Source organism: Thermobia domestica, chromosome 15 (genome assembly GCF_964235325.1).
Source record: "Thermobia domestica chromosome 15, izTheDome1.hap1.1, whole genome shotgun sequence".
In the NCBI taxonomy this organism is placed as follows: domain Eukaryota; kingdom Metazoa; phylum Arthropoda; class Insecta; order Zygentoma; family Lepismatidae; genus Thermobia; species Thermobia domestica.
Window position 1 is genome coordinate 30,736,068 of NC_137468.1, and position 25,936 is coordinate 30,762,003.

General features: G+C 36.3%; 1 protein-coding gene across 1 annotated transcript in view; it reads right to left on the reverse strand.

Annotated features, from left to right (window-relative positions):
- Positions 1–645: 645 nt before the first annotated feature.
- The window catches only part of MED1 (Mediator complex subunit 1), a 50,318-nt gene continuing 25,027 nt past the window's right edge, over positions 646–25,936 (reverse strand). The window contains exons 6-10 of the mRNA XM_081741506.1: positions 24,887–25,088; positions 15,377–15,608; positions 14,007–14,187; positions 9,810–10,011; positions 646–5,453 (exon numbers count right to left, since the gene is read on the reverse strand). Coding sequence (XP_081597632.1) covers positions 1,625–5,453; positions 9,810–10,011; positions 14,007–14,187; positions 15,377–15,608; positions 24,887–25,088 — 4,646 coding nt within the window. The 3' untranslated portion in view covers positions 646–1,624. The remainder of the gene's footprint in view (positions 5,454–9,809; positions 10,012–14,006; positions 14,188–15,376; positions 15,609–24,886; positions 25,089–25,936) is intronic.

The window sequence follows — 25,936 nt, forward strand, 5'->3', positions numbered from 1 at the left end:
TTTGTGTCGAATGAATGTGGCTGAATGATTGCCGGTCTTGTACAGGAATTCAATGATCAACCGTTGGCGAGTGTAATTTTGAACCTGTTTATTTATTTATTTATTTATTTATTTATTCGAATAACACGGTTTGCATAGCGCGTATGTTTCTTGGAAGCATTTACCGCGTTATGCAAAGTATTTCTGTGCGTAACTTGAAGATTAAAACTAGTCGGATACAAATAATTAATCTCATTGGTAAGATTGTTCTCCAACTATCTTACAAGTGCCATTATTGCTGTAAAACGATGCAAACGGAGTATTTCAGTTTATAATTTTCTTATTACTACACCCTGCAATTGGGTACCTGAGTATTGTTTAAAACCACTTTTAATAAGAAAATTTTCACAAATAACGACTTTTTTTTCTTTAATAATTAAAACCCGCATTCTTTTTTTTAAAGAAAAAAATAATACAGTGAAGAGCATTTAAGTGATGCATATTTTCCATTCAGAGTAACGAGCCTTTCACAAGTTCATATCTTTAATCACATTCATATTATATAAATAATATTTACAATGTCCAGGAAGAAAAAAATATATATACATAGTAAGATTACCGTTTGATAATAATACCTCTTATGCGGCACGTCCTTTTAATTATGCCTCTTTGTGTAATTGTGTGTGTGTGTGTGTCTATCTAATGTATAATATCTATTTATATAAAAAGCCAACTGTAAGAGTCAAATTTTTGACTTCAACGGTAGACTTACCACATTGACTAACTTCGACCAAAATGCCGTTTGAATGGTCCCTATTTTGCTATGTCATATTCAAAGACACATAGTCCCCAATTAAAGAAAATTACCAATCATAATTTAAAAAAAGAATTAACCCATTGGTATTCATTATTTCACTTTACTATTTTTTTTTAAAGGATCACTCGACAGATTGTTTTCCTTAGCTGCAAAATGTCACTAGATATGTCATGTCATCTCTTGGTAGAAACTTATAAAGAAACATTCATAATATTTCAAACCATATAAAACATAAACCTAAAACCCATCGTGTAAGTTAGACCGCCTAGTAGGAAGTTCAGCATACCAATGGGTTAATAATAATAATAATTATACTCTCTTTGTCTTCACTGTATGTCTGGTGAAATAATTAATGAATTAAGGAATTTCTCATTATTTTTTCTTTTACTGGGACAGGAGCTTTATATCTTACTCTAAAATTATCTAATTACTTAAAATCAAATTATGTACGCTTTAAAAAAAAAAAAAAAGGTAAACTACTTATATGAAATTGTACTCTTTTCCGTTATGAAATGAACAATTATAAAGAATGGCATTTTTTCTGTTCTTATTTTATACACACGAATAATCCCCACATACCCTTCACATTGCACCATATACACTGAGCAGAGTTTAGCATATACCATACGAATATTGGTATTTTATATATAAATTTCACTAAAAACGTGAACATTTTTGTTTTTATCCACAGTCCAAAGAACACTGACTGTCATGGTAATATATATATTATATATATATAACTATGCAGTCACATACGCACTTTTTTTTTCAATTTTTATGAAACAAAATATTTTATATTTTTTAAAACTATGTACAAGAAATTATCATTCACTTTCCCAACCCTACCAATGCTTCATCCATTAGTTCATCGTCAATGATGCACGGCGATGTTTGTGAGACGGATGAATGCGGGGAAGGGTTGACCAGCGGACTCCGTAATGGAGACGGGATAGGCGCCGGAGATTTGACAATATGTACTGACAGAGACGGTGACGCGGGGAATGGTGGGGGTGGCGGCGGAGGAGGAGGGGGAGGAGGAGTATTTCTGGCTAGTAAAGCTGATTTCACTTCAGTCTTTGATCTATCAGAGAAATCTAATAATAAATCCGCATTTTCTTGTGAAGCAGCATTAATTTTAGATAAAACCAGAGATTTTGAAGAATCTAAACTACCTGCAACAACATGTGCAGGCAACTTTTTGTCTTCATTCTCTAATTTGAGCCAATCAGAATGTTTCTGAGAATATTTTGACATATCGATTGATTTAATGCTTGGGTTTGTACCCACCGATTCCCCGCTTTTGGATAAATCCAAACTGGCACTACTGTGTTTACTAGAGTCGTCCTTCGTCTTGGCAGCCTGTGGTTTAACAAAATGGCTTTTAGACTCGCCTTCAACTTCACAAATATCGCTGCTGCTACTACTACTACTACGAGAGATTTGGGTTTCAGCTAAATTTTGTTTAAACCCTGCGGTAGATGTCACTGGTGGATGTTTTGGACTACTACCACGAGATTGAATGTGTGCTGATTGCGAGGCACTTGACATGGACTGGGATGCTGCAGACAGTGAAGCTGCAGGGATTGCACAGCTGTTTGCAGGATTTAAAGCAGTTTTGGAAATTTTCTCAGACTTTTCATCAAGCTGAGAGAATTTAGCGTCCGTCTTCATATTATCAAGCTTGTTCGAATCCAGCCGGTCAGCTTTATCCGATCGATCGGATTTTCTATCACTATCCAACCTCGATGGATCAGATCGTGAAAGTTTAGGTATTTGAAATTTTGGGTCCAGTTTCAAGCCCTCGAGAGCAAGAACCGGTTCTAATTTTGCGTGCGCTGACATTTTAAATGCTCTATCGCTATCTACATCCGTTTTGTCATCTCGTAAAGAACTCGGACTAGATTTGCGTTGATCGGATGATTTACTACTAAAAATAGATTTGTCATTTTTGGGTCGTAATTTGTCTTTTCTCAAGTCCGTAGAACTACTTGATTTAGGGGAACTTGAGGATTTGACCTTCGACAGACCCAACCCTGAACTTGTCTGCAAATTTGTCGATTTTTGAGAGCTGGACGATTTCCCACTACTTCCAGACAACGATGAACTTGATGAACTTTTAGAAGTGTTACTGCTTACTTTCTGTTGAGGTTTTTTAGAGGCAGGGCCACTGTTCACACCTGGTTTAAGTCCAGTATGTGATGTTAATTTTGGTGAAGAAGGATACGAACCTGATTTAATACCAGAAAGTTTTGACGAATCTTTACTTCTGGTTTTGTTTATTGTAAGTTTAATGCCATCCGAGCTAGGCTTGACCATATATTCTGGATTCTTATTTTCACCTACACTTTTTAAAGCATCTCTTATTTTACCGTCACCTGGTTTCACTGACAAGTTTCCCGTATTATCTTTCTTATCTTTGGAATCCTTCTTATCACTTGTCTCATTATAATGGGCCGATTTTAATTTATCAATCACGGCCGACAGAGAACCTTTGCGGTTTCGCATCTGCGATTTGGATGATGAAACTAAATTTTGTTTATCACTGGAGGAAAAAGATAGATTGGGAGATTTATCGGAAGCTGTTGATGACGGAGTAGATGAAGCAGAACCACTGCTGGGAGAATTTTTAACAGGTGAGGTTAAAAAATCACCCGTCTGCGAAACGTCCAATTGTTTCAATTTCACTGAGGAAGCTTTTAATTTCGGACTCTGACTGGAACTACTAGACACTTTCTTATCCTTTTCTTTATCTTTGTCTTTCGATTTACTTATCTTAAGTGTTACATCACTACTTCCTTTGCTACTATTCGAAGATGAAGAGGATGACGATGATGATGACGACGCTGATTTTAAAGTGGACATACTGGGTTTACCTGAGCTAGAGTGTTTCGGGGACATACTTGAATGTTTTGGACTTGACGAGTGTTTCGGACTATTGGTATTGTACATAGGTGATGACCCTGAAGAATGCTTTGGACTTTGTGACGTTTTAGGCTTTGAGGTTGGGCTTGAGCTTTTAACCAGAGACACTGGTTTCACGGAACTGGAATGTGTTGGTGAGGACGATATTTTACGTAATCCAGACGACACCACGAGAGGTGGAGAACTAGACGGGCTGGTAGCTTTAATATTTACGGAAACAGGTTTGGTTAGAGGGTCTTGTTGCTGTTTGACAGGAATTTTATCTACACCCTTTCCCGGAACCTGAGGAGGACCCATTAATTCTAACCTCATATTCGCCACTTTTGAAGATTTCCCGTCCGAGGGACTACTCTCACGCTTGCGTTTCTTTCGTTCTTTTAACTTTTTTTCGTCACATGATACCTTTTTTGTATCTTTCACCTTAACTTTATCATCTTTTCTTTCTTTAGTCCTTTCGTCACTTGAACTTTTAGACGACGAGATAGGAGTAATAGTTATTGAGCTAGGCAAGTTCGCTGCCTGAGTACTTACAATCGGAATAATTTCAATACCAGGTCGTTTTTCTAACCCCATTCCACTGAGAACTGAAGTGAAATTAGAAGTTGGCATGGAAGAGATAGGAGTAATGCTAACGGAAGGCGGCACTTTGTTCTCTGCCAAATCTAATATGATAGCAGAAGACTGGCTTTCAGATCCACTACCTGAGTCCGAAAGTTTTTTGTTTTCCACGCGTGCTTTCTTTACCCGTTTCTCTTTATGACGTTCAGAACTCGACGACGTTGTAGAGGGGGGTTTCGCTTCTTCTACTTCTTGTCCATCATCATCGTCATTATCATTATGCACTTCGGTCGCTGAACCTTGCGTCGGCTCTGAACTTACAGGCTCGTCTTTCGAGTCTGTTACGTCTCCAGAAGTTGGCAAGGGTAATACAGATCCTTGAGGGGTCTGTGGGGCACTGGCAACTAAGTCTACACTGCACTTTGTTGGTTCACTCTGATCAGGAGGTACTGCAGCCGCACCATCCTCAGATTTGCCTAAAAAATCACTCGTGGTGCAAACTGAAGTAGGAAGATCTGTTGGGGGATTGGTAGACGTTGGTGTTCCAACAGGCGTGGGATCACCACACTCAACAATTTCGGGGCTTCCACCACCGTCACTGTTGTCCTCACTTAGTCTTCGCTTCGGACTCCGACCAGGCCAACTCCCAGAATCCACAGAAGCTTTCCGTTTCCACTTCCGTGATTTCTGGTTTCCCTGCTGTTCAGTCGTAGCGCTTGCGAGTACGGGGGATTTTTGCCCTGCTAGCTGAGTCCCAGCCAGCAGGGCACCCATCGATAAAGGGTTCACCCCGCCTTGTTGATTATTTTCTACTGGAAAACTAGAAATTGGAGTCCGTGTTGGACTTTGAAAAGGAGAATACGCTTCAGAGCGAGAATTCGAGGAGGGAACGGTGGTATCAGCAGATTCACTGTCTACATTATACACTTGACTCAATATATTTTGATTCATAACAGTTCCCAACGAATTTTGAGTTGTTCCATTAGGTTCAGTCTTAGGCAGAACTTTACTATCAAAATCTGTTACAAGTTTTCCATTCTGATTCGCATCTCCCAAAGCACTCATAGAAAAACTACCAAGCGACACACTGAAGTTTCCATTAGTCTGTGAAGTCTTCAAACTTTGGCCTTGCCATCTCCGAATCAGAGCTCGCATCGTAATAGGAATGGACAAACACCTAGAAAAGTAAATTACACAATAATCAGCAAGAGAAAGTGTACATTATATAATTAGTTTAACAGAAAATGTGCAACGTACACAAGAAGCTAACTTTTGCAATAATAGTTTATTTCTTTATTTATACGTACTTCTGGGCATTTCCGGCATCATATACGGGACCGTATAAGGCATCATATAAGGACCTTCAGTCCGTCACGTATAAGGGCTGAGCTCCCTCGGTGTAAGGAGAACGAAGATAGAGACCTAAGATTTGTATGCTAAGTACCATCCCGGCATTTGCCTGTGGTGAATTAGGAAAACTCCGTAAAAACCTCAGGATGGCTGGCCTGAAAAAGCTGTTACACATATTCAACTGAGTGTTCCCACCGGGAATTGCAATAATAGTAATGAATGGTGACTCTTGGTATTATTTGAGTGTATATTCCATGCATGCCTAGATCTAGAAATGTCCATGTAAAAGGGGGGGGGGGGGGCGAACGAATTAATAACCCTATTCTTTTACGCGGTTTTCAATATTAAAACGCCGTTTTCTCGAAAATGCAGTTTTGTGACATTCCTTCTTTTTCTCCCTTACCCTTCATATATATATGGAGTATCTTTTATAAAAGCTATCCAAGTAGACGGCGGTTGGATGTTTCCTTTGATGTGCGACTTTTCAAGTATAAAACTTGATCACTGTTCAGAATTCAATTTTACCCATCACTTTCTTTCATTTAAATGTCTAACAGAAGTACAAAACTTGATCACTGTTCAGAATTCAATTTTACCCATCACTTTCTTTCATTTAAATGTCTAACAGAAATGTTACGAGTTAACAGATGAAATTTTCCTTATAACCTACAGAGGTATGTATCAATACACATGTAAAATTTGAATATTCTACATTAGCTACAACTAGATGAGAGGAAATATTTAATAAACATCCCACGTATAGGAGAGGAAACGTTTATTCCGAAGAAGAAAAAACATACAATTTTAAGGTCAAATAGTTTCATTTTATACTTACGTTTTATTGCAAGTAATTTCTAAAATTGTACTGATACTTAAACACTATTTCATGACTATCACAATCGTGAATAATATAAATTTCTTAACAGTGGAAGATCCGTACTCCCCGTAAGACTGAAGTAGATAATTGTCAATGATACTGTGATCCCCTAGTGTCAAATCTAGGTCAAACAAAACTTATCATAGAAGAGGTTTAGGAAAAGATATTCGTAATTATCTATAACGGATAGTATTCGACATAGCATGTAACCCTTTACTTTATTACAAATGTGAAAGCTCTTCCAGAAAAATGTATAAACTCTCTCTCTCAAATAAAAATTAGAATGATAATGTTCTAATGGTTTTATTAGGATAACGTAATAAGGGGGATGAATACGTGAATTGGGTAGCTCTGTCATGTGCCATGATAGTACATGAATCCTTGGTGGATGTCTAAACTTTAAAGTAACTCAAGGTAGTGTTGAATATCAACGAAGTATAATTACAAGAATGTTATCGGTATTTTAAGTCTCCAAAGCAACGTAAAAATTTACCAATGACTACAAGATGCCTGAAAATGACTACAAGCTGCAGTGGAAACTTATATGGATACGGAGACGTTAAAACTACGGATGCATAGGTAAATTCAATATTTTTAATATACAATATGCCTTCTATGGCGCCAATACGTTCTTCCTATGTTAGATTTTGATGAGTGAAGTAATTTCGTTTCTTGACTTTGGTGCTGGTTTCTTTAATGCATCTAGAAAAACGTCGAACATATAAGTAATGTTAAAACCTACAATTCAATTTCACGTGTTTAGAGTTTCTATAAATTTTTATTTTATACAATCATATCGACGTTTAATACAAGTCACTTGTTTGTATCTATTTCCTATCTCCCTTCACTCAAGATGCCAACCGCGAAAGTTGCAAAAAATATTAGACAGTTTACTTGCTAATCTACGCTATAGGATGCATATTTGTAATCTATTAGACTGTTTCTTTATTCTGTTACAACAAATCGGTCCCGGGTTCGATTACCGGTGGGGACAATCGATCGAAAAAGTGTAAAAAGCTCTTTTAGACCAGCCATCTTGAGTTAGGTTTCTCTGCGTTTTCCTCATTCACACCAGGCAAATATTGGAATGGTACCTGATATAATAGTCCAAGGACGCTTCCGTTCTTTCCCATTTCTTTTTTCCTTCCCAATTCCCCGGGTAGTGTGATTGCCAAAGGACCTCATCCTTCATACGTGACAGACTAATATGGCCATAGGTGCCGGAAGCCCAGAAATCCAATTCCTAATTCTGTTACAAGTTATATATTTCAATCGTAGATACGGAACCTTAGAAACTTAACAGCAAATACAAATCCTCATATTAAATAAACGAAAGTACAAAAACAGCAAATTTCTTATGCAAAGAATATGTGCAAAAGTGGTGAACATATTGAATTTTGTTAACGATTGCAGTATAGGAGAACGGGATATTTTAATGAATACATACATCACTGTAATTTGTATTAAATTAAATAGCTTGAAGTTTGGCACCTTTTTCCAGGTCAGAGGCTATATAGGACGTGGACTTACAGCTTAAAGTGGAATCCGAATGATATTGCACTCAAATTCCAAGGATCTCCTACTGGGAGTCGAATCCGGGACCTTGTGCTCCAAGTACGCACGTGCTAACCGCTAAAACAGCGATGGAGGCGTATTAAGATTAGGGATACCACGGATACAAGAACTGAATATTAGCTTCATTACAGATTTTCACCTGTACATCAAATAATACTCGTCCGATGTAGGGCACTTTGCCTTCTTAGAATATCATGAAACAAGATTCTTGAAAAAAGTTTGCCTTTAGCTCCTATTACAGCATTATTTTGAAGGGTTTCAAAGAAGACATACTATTTTTCAGGAATTTAATTAACAATATTTCTATTCGCTACAATTTCACATATATCTTATGAAAGCCATAGATTCCACGTAGCAAAATAGGTTGCGTGATCCCGGTGAAGTACAAAAGTTTACGCGTTTTCTCAATATTTTAAGGTAAATTACAGAGCTGATACAATTAAAGATTTAGAAAATTCCGGCGCTAAAAGCTAAAAGAACAGGGATGGAAGCCGATGTGCTCATTACATATCACTCAACCTGGGACCTTCAAGACACTTATAATCCTTAGTGGAATATCGCCAGGGAGTATAGTTTCATCTATATAAAGACAATGAGAAATATAGATGTATATTAATATAACAAAACGATAAAAGAAAATAAAGGAACACTTCCTCAAATATGAAGGAATATGACCACAAACCCCACATCGCGACATTTCCGACCTTGTCTTCCGTTAGAGTATCCATAGTATTCCGTACAACTGTAAACCGAAACTAAAAACAGAAAAGTACGAGGGGCGTATCATAATGTTTGGCACTTTACCTTTTCAGACATGTACTTGCTTCCATGTGGCAGGCATTACAACTAGTAGCTAGTAATCCGTCAACCAACAGATGGTAACAAGTGTCAGCAGTCAGCCAGAAGTAGAAAACAGACGTGGCAACGTCAGCCAGTGTTAGTCTGAGTATAAACAGAATGGAGTGTGATGCATGTGGTTAACAATAGGCGAGTTTATTTAACGGGAAGGCAATTACAGCTGCAGAAATCTACGGGCGACTTGCTACCACGTGCGGAAAGAATGTACCACAATGGAGACCAGTGTACCATGGTACAGAAGGCTAGAAATGTGTTCGCACGTTAACTGACAAGGTACAAGTTCAGGAAGGAAAATAACCGTCACATCGCATAACAATTGTCTTTTAGGATACTGAAGGAGTTTTGATCACTGACTGGTTGGAGTCAGGCACAATAATCACCAGTTCTCCATAAGTCTCTGCTCTGCGAAATCTGCCACGAATCTGATTCAGAAGAAGTCACAGAAGTGATCACAAGTTGTCCTCCTGCAACACGATAATGTCCGCCCATATACGAGCCTGAAACAACATTTCCCATTGCCAAATTGGGTTTCAAGGTGTTCCTACATATATCATATTTCCCCGTCTTAGCTCCTACCGATTACCATCCGTTTGAGATCTTCGTGATTTTGAAGAACTCGAAAAAGCCGTCCAGACGGATGCAACATACATCCAAAATGTGGTTTGCCGAGGTACTACAGAAACTTCAACATTGGTGTAACAAGTGCATTTAGTTGGAGCATGATTCTATCGAAAAAGGAAAAGTGTCTACTGAGCAGTAAAGTTTGTGAATTTCTCAGAAATAAAAGTACAAATAATTAAGATACGCCCCTCGTAACTGAGTTACCCAAAAGTACTGCATTCTCAATTAGAAGGTTAACATAAAGTATCTTACCTTTGAACTACTTTGCTGGCATAGTCAGCAATACTAAGAGTATTATCACTAGCTGTGCTGTAAAGCCTACATTTCACATTGGATATATCTGACAGGTCCAATTCTGCTGTTGCCATGCTCTCTTCTAAAGGGTGTTCGAAGGAAATGGAGAGGTGCTGCCATGATAAAGCTGTCACTTCGAAAATTATTAAATTTTCCAATTCTGAAAATAACAAAGAAGTATAGACAATTTAACACTAATTGCTTTACAACTGTGTACAGTAATATTCAACTCCATAACAATAAATGGTTAGCTTATTTTTCTCTTCAACATCTAAGATACATGGTGGTCGCTCCCTCACTGGTTTTCTGTTACGAAGTCTTCATTATATTAGGGTTGCCATTCGTACCGGAAAATCCGTGACCGTCACAGAATCGAGATCTGTGTCCTTGCGCCTCGAAAATATTTCTCTGGACGCTTAAATGTCCCGGATTTCGGCGACGGAGAAAGGAAGGGAATATTATAGTTTTATAGTTGCTTTTTTCACATGATTAGAAATATAATTATTCTCTTCAACTTCTCAGCATGGTAATTCAAAAGTTATACTAATAAAAAAAAAAAAAAAAAACATAAAACATGGATTTAATTTAGTTCACGATTTAACCACTTTGTCATTGAACGAAACATTTGTTTCACTGGACCAAGGCCAAAAGGTTTTACTGCTCAATCTTATTGTTATCTTTAGTACTCTGTGTCAATCTGCATCTTGCTTCTGAAATATTTTAATCAATAATCACAGAGCGATATTTTTGGTAATTTTCCGCTGACCGTTCAAGAAGAAAAATATATTGTTTTGATTAATAAAAGTGAACAGACAACAATGGGAGTGTTTTTTTTTTTTTTAATAGAAGCTTATGAGGTGGAGAGAACACTTTTTTTTTTAATTATTTGCGGCGGATTTCTTTTTACGCAACAATGGTTACACGTTTCCGTTCTCCTTCTGAGCCACCAGTGTCACAGAGTAGAATCTAATTTCTTGCTAGTCACTAGAGTGCTCGTCTTGTCACTGTCAGTTTTGGAGTGCGTTGTGTGTTTCATGCATTGTTAGATATAAGATTTCTTTCGCAATGCTACTCGAGAGAAGGTGTTCTTTTCGCGACAAATGACACAGTGATTTTATGTACATAAAAAAGTAAATAAATAAATAAATAAAACAGGACTATTTGGTAGCGTCCCGGATTTTCATTTTTGAAATATGGCACGCCTACGTTAATATATATCACGAAAATCTAAGATCACTACAAAGAAATGCATACTTTTTCACATTATATCAAATCTTAAATCAAATCAAATCTGCGTGCAGTAGGTGCAGTAGTGAAGAATAAAAATATACGCTGTTATATTAGCAAGGAAAATTGTAGTGGAGTTTCCTTGAAAGACCTTACTAAGTGATCAGGCTAGGTAAAACTAACTCCCTCGCCCTAAGTCTCGCAAAGGCTAAGGTCATCTCTGTATATGCGTAAACGAGAACGTCTGTTACTGTTACGCAGAAACAACAATAAATACAATTTGTTAGTTAACAGTAGGTCTAGCTACATATACAGTACATAAATAACAACTTCTTTCAGCAAAATTATGACTATCAATTATTACTGGCAGCGAACAATATAGTTTTTTTGCGCCACAAAAGTTAGTTTTCTCGATTTTATCAAATACTACACATGATGAGAATTTATTACCTAGTATCTCATTTTCTTCAGCTCGATATGATCTATCGATCGATATATGTCTTCTTATTGGAAAATATTACAAGCAAACAAAACTATAGTGTGAGTTCATCGAAATTTTTGGTTATATCACGGTAATCGTACTATGTATTATTGTCGTGCTAGCGCCAGAATAAAGAGTTTAATAAAGATATATTTCAGTATCAGATTCATCTCAGAAAGAGGCTCTGTTCTCATACAGCATTAATTTTTAAGTTTTCAAAGAAAAACCAGCTGAGAATGCTTCAAAAGCATTGCCAGAACGAACTTAAAAAGTATTCATTTTTCTTGTTAGCTTCTACAGGTTTTATACCAATTGTTCTATGTACCTAATTGACTACTAATTTTTTTCACATGTTTTGTTTAAGAGTTCTGTTAAAACGTTTTACGATATGTTGTTTTAAGGATGACACATGCTCAAAATTTAAAATAAATAAATAAATAAATAAATAAATAAAATAAATCTCAAAATATCGTCTCTCTGTGACTTACGGTTCCCGAGATATGGCTTCTTAAATCTCCTAAAATCGGAACATTTTTGGACAATATTTTGGGAACGGTACGAGTGACGGGAAAAATTCCATCACTTCTTAGGCTAGTTTTAGACGGAAGCATTTATCGTAGCATTTCTCGTAGTAAAAATCGTATCGATATCCTTCCATGTAAAGTAGCAAATACTATAGCATTTCACATGCTATGGCATATCCTATGGCATTTCTTGTTGATAGAATCTGCTCTATTTCGTAGCATTTTCCCCAGCATTCCTGGTCCGATTGCAGCGCTGTGGTGTGTTAAAAGAGAGCGAAAGATTTTGTGCCAAATATCCATGCTCTTGATTTGTGTGGGAAATTGAATTATATTAAAGAAAAATGAGTTGGAGTAGGGATACTATTATTATGCTGATTGAAAAATATGAGGAGCATCCTTATTTGTACAAAGAATTTCTCGAAGGCTTCAAAATCCATACGCAGGAAGTTCTTGAATGCAATAGGACCCTCAGGCTTCGATTCTTTCTCTACCATAGAAAGAACTGAAATATTATCATTCCTCCGCAACAACCAATTCTTTGTCCACATACTTCTTTGTGGTTTTCGTTTTTTTAATATAACCAGCGAGAACTGTTATAGCTTTAGTTACTTCACGCTTTAGTTTCGGAACCATAACTGCACTCTTCTCCACTGATTTGCTTGCTACGTTACGACAAGATGCTTATCAAAATGCTACCGTGTAAAAGCACCACATACTTTTGATGCCCAAGAATATTATACGAGATTTTTGGCAGCACATCTGCTACGAGAAATGCTTCCGTCTAAAACTAGCCTTAGAGATAGTTTTTCATTCTCTATCGAATGGAGTGTTTAAAATTGAATAATTCGCAAATAACACACACTCACAGAGAGACACAAGAAATTTAGTAACTTTTAAAGTTCGTTGAAAATTCGTTTTCCTTTATTTTCTCGAAAACTACGCATGAGTTTTCACAGTCACGGATATCATTTTGTTTAATTTAATAACATCTACCGATTCGTGTATGTCTCACCTTGGAGTTTCTTTTTTCTTTTTCTTTAAACTCTAATAATATTGAAGATTTTTTTTCACATCGATTCCCAGCTAAGTGCAAATTCAATGACATATGCTGTAGGGTGAGTAGTATTAGTTACGGTACCGGCATGGCAAAGCGCAAGAAATGAAATCTTTTTAAGTTTAGCGTCCCATGGTTATGCCAGCCAGGTTAAAGGAGACGATGATGATAAATGAAATGGTAGAATGAAGAAAATGGAAAGAAACGGGAGAATCCCAAAAAAACATACGCACACGGTGTTTGTCCACCACTAAGTTTACTTGGCGCGAACTGGGATCGAACCAGGGACCCTACGCACCAGAGGTCAACGCTCTACCACTGAGTCACCGCGGCCCCGCTGGAAAAATAAATTGAAAATGAAATCTTTCAGTTTAACGTCCCATTATTATGCCCTTTTAGGCTAAGGAAGACAATGATTAAGCCAAGTGGGTGATGATGGCAGAAATGGTAGAATGACGGACACGATGTTGTCCAACATAAACTTACTTAGCCGGGATCGGACCTGGGACTCCATGCACCAGAGATAAGCGCTATGGCAAGCCGGAGATGGAACTGGTTCAATTTTTTACCCTCTAAAGACACTCGATACTTTGCTTTTGTTGTTCCTTATGTGTAAGTAGAAAAATTATATTTTCAACTAAAATCTTAGTAAATAATGCCCTCTAAATAAGAAGCCATTTCTAAGCTATAAAAACGTTTTTGTTTTTCCCCTCTAGACATGATAGCGTTGCTATTTTAAAGAACAATCTAAGTGGCTATTGTACCAATACTGAATTCACTAAATAACTGATAAGTAGTGTTTGTTAATAGATGCAATAGGATACATAACTTAATATTCATGAAAAAAAAAAAAAAAAAGTGTGTCATACCTTGTTTACTCATTGTTCGAATACAACTCGAAACCAGCACATTGAACAACACTTGCTGTCGCAGATACACAAGAATTGGTGGAACATGGGCAGGATGAGAAAATGGTATACTATGAACCATTATTCCCTGCAAATTCTTATTCTCTGTCATGAAGTAGCAATGATGCTGATCAGGCAGCGTCTGAAAGAAGAAGAAAAAAAAAAGCTCTACACAAATTGAATTGGTACTTGATTTAATAGAAAGCATATTCAAGATTCAGTAAAAGGTACTTAGCCCAAATGTCACAGCCAATATTAGTTTTCTGAAAGGATTTGTGCTAAGGAATGAAGTAATCTTTTCGTCGAACGTTCAGACAGTTGAATGATTCAGTGTACTTTTGGGGTAAGTATTTTCTTTAATGAACTTGAATTGAACTTTAACAAAGCACCAATACTTAAAATAGTGGTTTCGATATTAATGTTTTCTTGGAAAAGTATTATGGTGAATAACATACAAAATGATTTAGAAGCTAAAAATCTTCAATTAGTGTCTGACAGATAATGGTAACTGCTAGATTGGTTGGTGAAACAACTCTAAGGAGCTAATCAATCAAGAAGAAAAGGGTATCGGTCATAATTAAAAGAGAACATGTGTCTTAAATACAACGAAATATATTGCCTTTTAATAATGACTGATTTATAGCTATCTAGATCAGTTAGAACAGTAAATTTTTTACGTAGCAAAAATTACGCAACTTCTAACAAATACTCAAATTTTGCTCATATTTGCAATTTTCCATAAAGTTACGACTACTTTTGGTAATAACTTTTACGCATATGTTTTGTTTAATCCAATAAGCTTTAAACATGAACAAATACTTGCTCTACAGCAGCATTTCTCAAACCCTTTTCATCTGGAAACCTCTTTTACTAGATAATGTTTTACTGACACCCTATTCTAGCCCCTTCTATCTTTCCTTTGTTTTGAGCATTACGCTTGTATCTCTAAAACAGTATTTACAGCACCAGTATAGTGACTCTCATATCCCGCTAACACTTTCTCAATTTTAATATACAGTATTTTATAAATCTCTTTAATTATATATTCGTATTAGTAGAAAAAATACACATTAGTTTATAAATAATAATTAATCGAGTTCATAGGTTTTTAACTCGTAATTCTGGAACACATATTTCGATCCTACGCTATTATTAAAGAAAGAAAGAAAGAAAAAACACCTATCTACGTTTTGGATTTCGTATAGTTGGTACGCACAGATTATGTACTACACGTATTTTTTTTTAAATATAAATAAAATTAACAATATATTCTTTCATATAAATTACGCTAAATTATCAAAGTTTAAAATGATACAAAGCTGACAACTTACCACGAACAAACCCTTATTATTTGTGCAATCTAGTTGACCATCAGAAGCATACTGAGTTATGAGGCTCATCAATGGCTGAGGAGCTGATAAATCCCCGCACTCAATTTCAGTGACTTGCTGAATCTTTTGAACCAATGAAACACACATGGGCAATGGATTCTTCAATTTTAGCACAAAGCAAGCTGGAAGAGTTGTGCTATTCTGGGCTGTTAACGCAGCATACAAAGGTGTGCTTGAAAAAAGAAAATTACAGTATACAAGGATAGCTGAAATATATTCAATTTTACATCTACGACATCTTTAACTTGCTAATAATTAAATATATATATAACTAAATAACTGTCACAATTCCACGTTTACCCCACTTAAAATAAGATTGATAATGTTGAGAATTTCAAACCAGACGCAAACGTACTCAAGGAAAAGAAAAGTTCTGTTTATCTCTTTCGACTCACAGCATCAACAGAAACCTTTATCGCAGTGCGTGTGTGTTATGGATGTATTAGTATTTAAGGAGGGAAAAGAAGCAAAATAATTATATTTCGTGTGTAACACAAGCCATAATTTCTGTTCAAGATCTGAGTTTCCTCAGTCTGTAATTGAAAAGCTGTTACTGTGTGTACAAAGACGAAATATTTTTATTTATTTATTTATAACAGGTTTCAGATATAGCACTAGGCCATTTTACACTGAAACATTTTAACAATTTGATAACATAACAATTCAATAACAATCTGAGGTCAAGATGGTACAACACAACAGCGACATTACAAAAATAGTTTATTTATGGATGATCTGAAAGTATACTCACTTGAAAAAACGTCTACAGTTTCTGCTAACTGATTATAGGTATTGGCAATTCGGTTTAGAAGGGACCTTTGGATAATATTAACTCTCGCCGCTCGAGTGTGAAAGAGATCACTAGACCGTGTTGTTCTAGCGGGTACGCGAAAATTGATCTGACTTAAGAACTGTTCACATGATATATGGCCATTTACAATTTTTTGCAAAAGTATTAGGTCAGAAATTTTGTTTCTCACTAGGGGAGGTTTGATATTGAGGGATTTTAAAATGTCATTTTTTTGGAAGTGTTCGGAAGTGAGGTACTCGATGGAATACAATGGCTAAAAAGAAATTAATTACGGAATTTAATTTTTTTAAAATGAGTAGGGCAAGCCATAGACCAGATGGGAGAACAGTACTCAATAGTGGGAGCAACATACGACTTATAGAACAAGCTTAAGGAATTAGGAATTTTGTCAGTGAAGAGATAAAGGAGTCCCAGTTTTCTCATAGCTGTACAAGATATTGTGCTTATATGATCCGCAAAAGTAAGCTTACTGTCAATGATAACACCAAGATCTCTGAAAGAGAGAGAAGACAGGATTTATGTTCTTATGACCAATTTCGTAAATGTGTTTTATAGGTTTCTTTTTTAGAGAAATCGTGAGAGAAGCACATTTTTCGCTGTTTAAGCTAAGTTTTCAAGAGTTACACCAGTTGAGAAGAATTTAAGCATCATGTTGAAGAGCAAGAGCATCGTACTCGGATTGAATTTGTCTGTAGAGTTTGCAATCATCAGCGAATAGAAGAATATTGATAGAGCTGTTTGTGAACAAAAAAGGCAGATCGTCCATGTATAATAGGAATAGAAGTAGACCCAGAACACTGTCTTCAGGAACTCCAAAAGTTACGGAAATAAAATCAGAAAAATAACCAGAAATTGAAACTCGTTGTGTCCTATTACTGAGATAGGTTTCCAGAAGACTAAGCAATTTGCCATGTAAATTGCATCTAGAATTGAGTTTGTATATAAGAAGATGGTGTGGAAGGGAATCGAAAGCCTTAGCCAGGTCCAAATACAAAATGTCGAGTTGAGAATTTTCTGAGATGCTGTCCACAGCATCGGACAGAAGAACAGATAAATTAATAACACAAGATTTTCCTGGCAAAAAGCCGTGTTGTGAGGAGTTTATAAATGGAGCAACAAATTGAAAGAGCCTGTTTTTGATTATCTTTTCACAAACGAGTGAGAGAGGTGATAATAAAGAAATAGGTCGATAGGAGGACTTATCATTATTATTCTTACCAGACTTATGAATAGAAGTAATATTAGCTCCCTTGCAACAGGTGGGAAAGACACCTTCTGCAAAACAGCGATTTAGTAAATTCGAAAGGGGTTAAGAAAGCGAACTGGCAACACTGCGTAGGAAGCAAGTGTAAATATTATTGGCCCTAAGGCGCGCTGCTGGGGCAATGTCAAGAGAAGAGAAAGTACTTCGGTCGGAGTGGTACTGATAGAAGACAAAGATTCAGAACAAACAGGTTGAAGAGGGTAGGGGAAGGAAGGAGAGGTGGGAGGGGATGAGACAGCTACTAGCAAAATATTCATTAAACACCTTTGCCCTGGCTTTTTCATTTACACATGCATTTTTGTGGGTCAGTTCAGTCGGTATACGAGAACTATTTCTTCGGTTGTTCATTAGGGTCCACAAACGCTTAGGGTTATTGCTTGTATTGATTGTCATGTGTTCAACGTACTCCTCATACTTTCTTTTCATAAGATATTTACTGTCTTCTAATATCTGTAAAGTTCTTGTAGGTATATTCACTGGGAAAATCCTTCCATAGCTTCCATGCAGTTTTTTATTGCGAAGTATGCACTTTAGTTCCTCATCAAACCACGGGGGGAACTTTGAACAAGGTGTTTTACGGAAAGGCACAACATGTATGACCACAGCATGTATGACGTCAGTAAATAAGTCAGCTGCATCGTCAACTGAGCCTGGCTGAGGCAAGCAAGCACCATGGAATAGTATGAAGAACTTGACGTATTTCACTCCAAGGGACCTTTTTTCACTGGGGTAAAGAAGACACTGATTTTTGCCGTTGATATATTTTGTGTTTGACGTGAGGAAAGACACACTGAGCGAATCGTGATCAGATGGGAAAAAGTTTAACTTAGGGACCACAACCGTCGATTTGTGGGTTGACACAATATAGTCCAGGTTACTATCGTCTCTAGTAGAATGCATATTATGCTGTACTAAGCCTAGAGCATCTATAGAATTGTCCAAAAACCAAGAGTCATTATTATAGTTTTTAGAATGTGGGTCGTTACGTTCTTTACTTTTTAGTTTACAGTTCACGCATATCATTACACCACCACGACGTAAACTCCGTCCGTGTCCCATCTGTATATAGTAAAGTTATTGGAGAATGGCAGTTCACAAGCAAGCACATCATCAGTCATTCAAGTTTCAGAAAAAACTAAACAGTCATATTCTAGAAGTTCAGGTAAATGTATTTCACAGTCACTTGGTTTGTTTTTAATGGAGTGGACGTTTTGATAATAGATAGAAAAGGTATGGCCCTCACTGGGTCACGGATTGAGGTGGACATCGCCACTAAGCAGAACGATCACCAGTAGGTGGTGCATCTATTGATATATTTCTTACCTGAAGCTGTCTGCCCGGAAGGTTTCGTAATGGCAGTCCAAAGAGCCTTTGAAAAGGATGATACAGGAAAAGAAACATCCCTTCAGAGCAAAACAGGTCACACACACACAACACTGAGAGCCACACTGTTTTTTAATGTCACACCATCGTGCAGATATAGATAACCAAAACGCTCTAACACACGGACAAACCAGATAAAAACTTAAGAATATCAGAGCACAACAAAACACCGACACACCACTAGACGCCATAATACACATCCAATGGATGCATTGCCTAACTTTTGACCAAATGTTACGTGGCAACAACTGACGAAGTTTTTCTTCCTAAGTCTTGTGTCCACTGATAAACATAAGCCTTCCTAACACTCCATCGCATCCTGTTCTTAGCTTTAATCGTGCACTTATTTCCTGCTTTGTACATTATTTCAACCTGGCATTGTAATTTTGGCCTTTCTCCTCTTCTATCTGATTGTCAATGTGCGAGTTTTGTAGACCACCTGCCATCGTCTTTTCTAGGAAGATGCCCAGTAAATCTCTTTGAGGTATTCCACTATATCTTTACTTGGGTTTGGCCCCTTAGCCAATTATTTCTCTTCCTATCTTTTAGAGTACTTTCCAACATAATCTTTCCGTCTTTCTTTGGCCTCTTGATTTTATTTGTTTTCAAGATAGGATCCAAATCTCTTCTCCATATGATAAGACGAAAAGGATGCTGGTGTTAAAAGCTTTTCTTTGAGGCAAATTAGTACAATGCTTTTAAAAATATCCAAAGTTTGCCAAATTAGAACCAATGTAGTTGGATTCTTCTACGTATTTACAGGGTAGCGACAAAAATTACGGGAAAGAATTTCCCAACTTTTCCAGAACATTTTTTTTTTTTTTAATTTTCCCTGATATGCTATTAGCCACACAAACTTTTCTATGTTCATGGAAAAACAAGACCAACAAAATATGACAACAATAGTACATAAGCAATAGATTTTTCCCTAATCAACTAGAAAAAATAATAATATGCAAACAAATACACCGTATTTTATTACGAAATTACAATAACACTTACCTAATAATAATTCCTGCACAAAGCAAGACATTAAACATCTTCCCTGAAACTTGCACCTGTAACTTTAGTCACGTGATATGAAAAGTCGTCACCGTGAGAGACTCTCAAAAAGCGTGGATGAATGCATGTACATAAAACTGGCTGCGGCATATTAGCAACACATCTTTAGAAAAAAAATAATAGTATTATGTAATTCATTTCACTTCTCCAAACATTTTATTCTTTATCAATACTGCGCATATCTTCCAATATTTTAGTCTTCTCAGCTTCAAGCTTGTTCAGAATGATCATTTTCCTGACTTCAGATTCTTATAGTTTTTCGTATTGCTTTGTTTGCTTCTGCAAAACCAGTACGGCAATTTCATGCATAGTGAATCCTGGATTCCTCATGGCCACTTAAAGAACCTACTAAATCTACACATGTCTGATTACTACTACAGTTTGTTCTTTTAAACTATCTACTACGCATTGTGTATTGATCGGAAAATCCTCTTTCTACACTGCGTTCTTACGAGAGAAACTCAAGACCATTTTAACATCGTTTTACTCTGAAATATCCAAATTCCTAGCGAAAAATTATCCAAACATTGACCACCAGATCTAGAATACTGACTTAGATCTAGAATACTGTTTTACAATTTGAATTCGAACAAAACTCTCTGAACTGCCTCATAATTTTATCTGCCCTATTTCTAAGTTACTGTTTTCAACTATTATGCACAAAGAGTAAAAATATGCATGACTAGACAAGGACTCGAACGCAGAAGATACCAGGTTTGAGTTTCCGTCAAGTCATGCATTTTTTTTTTTTTTTTTTTTTTTTTTTTTCCCACTTCTTGTGTATCACTGAATCCACACCTAAAAAAGAGCTGATGTGTGAGCTAAAAGAGACTTCATACTTATACTAATTTGAGCATAGTGAGTACATTGGAGCCATTTTTAAACATATATGTTTAAAAGTAGGACCACTAGATTCAGCACCCCCAAATTAGTATAAAATGTGCAATTAGAAAAGTATCCAAGCGTGAGCACTTTCACCATTGGCAAGGATTGAAAAATCTTGCCTGCAAGTACTAGCCAGCCAAAAAACCTACTAGTCAGATCATTTTGCAGTCGCAGTGTTTACGCAAATAAACAAAAAGCACTTTGCACACAGTAAACATATTAATACATTTTTTATTTTGGTTATTAGCATCTCTGTTAGAAATAAGAAAAAGAGTGGCACATGCTATTTATTCTTGAACTTCCTGTGGATATGTTCAGTGGCTATATGATGGCCACTGCTTTTGAAATACTAGCGATCGATAGACTGCTTTGGGCCAATTAATTCAAGGTGAGGTCAATTTAGATTTATGAGCATCAGCAAATCTAAATTAAAATTTTCTAGTGATGAACGTAGTTTCGTTTAGATTAAATTCATATGGCTGAAACCTCTTTCGCAACAACTGGTGGAAACTGACAGATTATACTTAACAGTTTCGAGAGCAAAGCAAACCAGTCCTTGTGTCGCACTGTTTTCTGCAGAAGTTCGAGAAGATAAAAGTTTTTTTTTTTTTTTTTTTTTTTTTTTTTTTTTTTTTTTTTTTTTTTTTTTTTTTTAAAGTGCCTTTGAATGTATACCACTCGCTTAAACTATAGTTAACCAGTTCATTCTCCTACATTTTTTTACTTGTTGTGTGGAATAAAACACGTTTTTAATTGATCAGACTTTACTCGCCTAATGCAAAAAAGCACTAGCCACTGGCGTGCAGGCGAGTGGATTTTTCAAGCTCTGACCATTGGTATAAGCGGCACTTCGAAGATCACATTTTATAGTTTTTTTTTTTTTTCTTTTTCTTTCTTTCTTCCTTCATAATCGCAAGATGGATGTTTTATCCAAGTATGACCATTTTTTATTAGTGGCACAGTTAGTTCTTTAACACACAGTTTCGTAAAATCTGTAGGAGACTTACTTCTCCAAGAGAGGAATATTAATTTCCTTTAGTCCGCGCAAAATAAAGCTAATTTTATAAATCAATCATTAGCAACTCGGAGTTCTGTGACGTCAAACTATATTCTTGCACTCTCAATAAGTCCAACAAGCAATATAGAGAGCAGCCAGTGGTGGAAGTTATCGAAATAGCAATGACAGGCGAACAAGGAGAATTCGATGATTATTTAAAGTTGTATTTAACCAAAAATTCTCAGATTACAATTCTAACCCTGAACGTTTCAGCAAAATGTTATTGCAATCCTCAGCACGGGTTCCTTTCAAACGCTAACATCGCTGGACGAACTACAATCACTGCTGATTAACCTTCTTCCATACAATAACTGATGCATTTCCAGTGGAGCATATGTCGATGTGCCTAAGGTTAATGTTAGATAGTCTGTGGGTTGTTACGTATATTACTGGATTATGATAAACAAGATTAGCAAGAAACAAGATGTAGTGAAGACTGAGATAGAATATATAAGATTCAAAGGACATACTTTTAAGAAGATAAAGGAATAACCATAAGATTACAAATGAGAATAAATGAACGATTACTAGTGCATTATGATTAATATTAGTTTAAGATAAAGTATAGTCAAGCCACCAACACTAGCCGAATACCCTTTTAGAAAATAACATCATTTCATGTTATAAACTTAACATTAATGTTTCTACCAAATTTTCCTTGTACTCCTGTGCACTACCATGTCTCCTGTAATGAATCATTGATTAGAAGTCTCACTTGCTTCACCTGTATTTCATTTATATTTCATCTGGTAAACTAGTACTGGGCACAAAAACTGTTTTTTCGAAAAATCAAAACCAGGCTCTGAAAACTTTCAAAAAATAGTTTTTCAATTAAAGCCGGTTTGGGTTTCTATCTACGAAGTTTCCGTTATATATATATATATATATATATATATATATATATATATATATATATATATATATATATATATATATATATATATATATATATATATATATATATAGGTTGTGTTTCAAAACAACACCGACAACGTTCGGGAGGTGATTCCGGACACCAAAATAAGACAAAAAGGTCCATAGCTCCAGAACTATAGGACCTAAGGCATTCGGGTCAAGACTTCACTTAGGACCTAATATGTGCCCTATCCAAAAATCCATGTTTCAGAATCCTAAGGTACTCGCGCAACAATTTTTATAGAGTGAGTTTGGTTACGGGCATATAATTTGAAGTACTCACCAACTACCTCTATAAAAATTGTTGCGAAAGTACCACAGAAGTCTGAAACATGGATATTTGAATAGTGCACATAATAGTTCCTAAGTGAAGTCTTGACCCGACTACGGTTGGTCCCGTAGTTTTCGAGCTATTGACCTTGAGTTCATTTTTTCATATTTTCGGCAGCTTATAACTTCGAAAGGAAGCATTTGTGCACCCAGGTTGGTCTATACTTTTCGCCTTATTTTGGTGTCAGGAATCACCTCCCAAACGTTCTTGGTGTTGTTTTAAAACGCCCTATATTATATACAAGCTAGTTCTGTACATCTCTATGGTAAACACACTTGAACGAAGAAAAATGACAAACTTTTAAAACTATCTTGAAAACCTTGTATCTTCTGACCTGCCAATCTGAAATCTGTGCCAGTAAAATTTTAGGTCTCACCATGACCCACAAAATTTTAAAAATATGCGCCCTTTAAATCTTAGGCCTCATCATTAGTTTCAGTTCGTGTAACATGTTTTAACAAAATTTCCTTGTATTTCTAAAGCTCCTACATTCTGTGAAGTTGCCGATAAATAATTGATAAACATTGATTTCAAATTTTGCTTGTTAGATCTGTTATAATTTTTACTTCGATGATATACGAGGGTTGTTGCATAAATTCTAAGCCTAACCAAGAAATAGAACTAGACAAGAGCTTATCAGACGCAACATGCCAAGGGACAATATCCATCTCTTCCGGACAAACCCAGATGCCTTTTGTACTCGAACAGTAGATGAGACCTGGATCCACCATTACAATCAGAGTCCACAGAAAGTTCCAAGCAGTGGAAATATTCCTCACTCCCCCACCCCCTCCGAAGAAGGCCACCCACCCCCTAAGCTGGAAACGTGATGGCTACCGTTTTCTGGGATTCGAAAGGGATAGTGATAATGGACTATTTTCCAAAGAGACGAACAGTGATCGGGGAGTACTATGGAGGTCTTGTACGATAGCTGCGTGATAATATTCGGCAGAAGCGTCGCGGAAACTGACAGCAAGGTGCTTCTCCATCAAGACAATGCCCCTAGCCACAGGACAGTCATTGCAATCGCAGCAATTCACCATTGCAGCTATGGATTGGTCCCCCACCAAATTATTCATCTGATTTGGCACCTTCTGACTTTCTTTCCAAAGCTCAAAAAGAAATTGGAAAGTACTCATTTTGACACTGATGATGACGTCATGCATGCCATAGATGAAATTTTACACACTTTCGACAAATTATTTTCTACTGGCAGCATTAATGTACTTGAACACTGATGGACAAAATGTGTAGACTTGTCAGGGAACTATGTTGAAAAGTAACACCATCCATGAACTTTCTGCTGCTCCGTTTATAGGTAGGCTCAGAACTTTTGTAACAACCCTCGCATTCATAAGTTATTACACACAGGAAAAGTTAATCAACAATGATTCAGTTCGTCCAGCAACATTAAAGGATCTGTGCTGAGAGTGTTAATCACCTTTGCCGAAACATACACGGTTAGAATTGTAATCTGGGTATTTTCGTTAAGTATAACTTTAGTTTGTAATTTAAAATGTACTTTATTAAACCATTTAGGAAGTTCGATAGTCTTGCAGAAAAGCACGTCTAGATTCATGACTACTCGTACACTGCCAACAACTTTTTAGCACTTGGCTCTTACTGGTAAGGTGTCTCCTATTCTGATCACTAATGCGTGATATGGCGTAATAGATAGACCAATTGGAAATGTCTGGTATGGATAAGCGTTTCGCCAAAAAATACTTGTATAGTCAACTCACCTTTTTCCATTAGGACTTCGATTCACAGTTATTAGGCTCGAAGTCTGCAATTTATGTGCTGTAGAACCTTCAATACACACAGTGACACTATACCCAAGAACTTTGGAAGTAACATTTTCAACGGTGAGTGGTATGGAAGATTTTGTTTCAATATCCAACAGATCATACGGCGCTACAAAATAAGTTAACTTCATCGGGTGACCTAAAACAAAAAAATTGTAAAAGAAATACACACATAATAAACATTTAGTACTAAATCGGATTATGGCAAATAAGAGGGACATTGCAAAAGTCATGGCAACTATTTTTTTTTTTTCGAAAAAGGTAACAAATAAAAAAAAAATCTGAAATATGCAAATGGAAGCTTAGTTCATAAGTAAATATTACATGTAGGGAGATGGATGAACATACACACTACCATAAAGATATAGCACGAGAAAAAGGAAGAAAAAATTTTTTATCGTTTCAAACGTATTTTACTGTCAACTGTAACAGTACATAAGTACAGGGTAGGAACACGTACCTGTAACATCTTAGAGTCTCTGCCATCTTGTGAATTCTTGGGAAGACTGCTGATGTCATGAAATGTACGTAGTTTGTAATGTAATATTTTATACAGTTGCAATTGACAGAAACAGGTTTGAAACAACAACATTTTTTTCGTCTTTTTTTCTCGTGCTATATATTTATGGTGGTGTGTGTGTTCATTCATCTCCCTACATGTAACGTTTACATATGAACTAACCTTCCATTTGCATATTTCAGTATCTTTTAATTCTTTACCATATTCGAGAAAGAAAAAAAAAACGTTGCCATGACTTTTGCAATGGCCCTCATAAATACACACATCTAAGAACGAATTATTTCAACTGAAAAACAAAATGATAAGCCTTAGCATGTTTTTAAAGTTATGAGAAGGTAAATGAAAACTAAATGAAATATTTGCTTGAGCACTGCATTTAAGTATCGTAGAAAACAGAGAACCTAACCTTGTAACATATGAAATATGTGTTCTCATTGTTAACCTCCCTGACTACACATTAATAACCA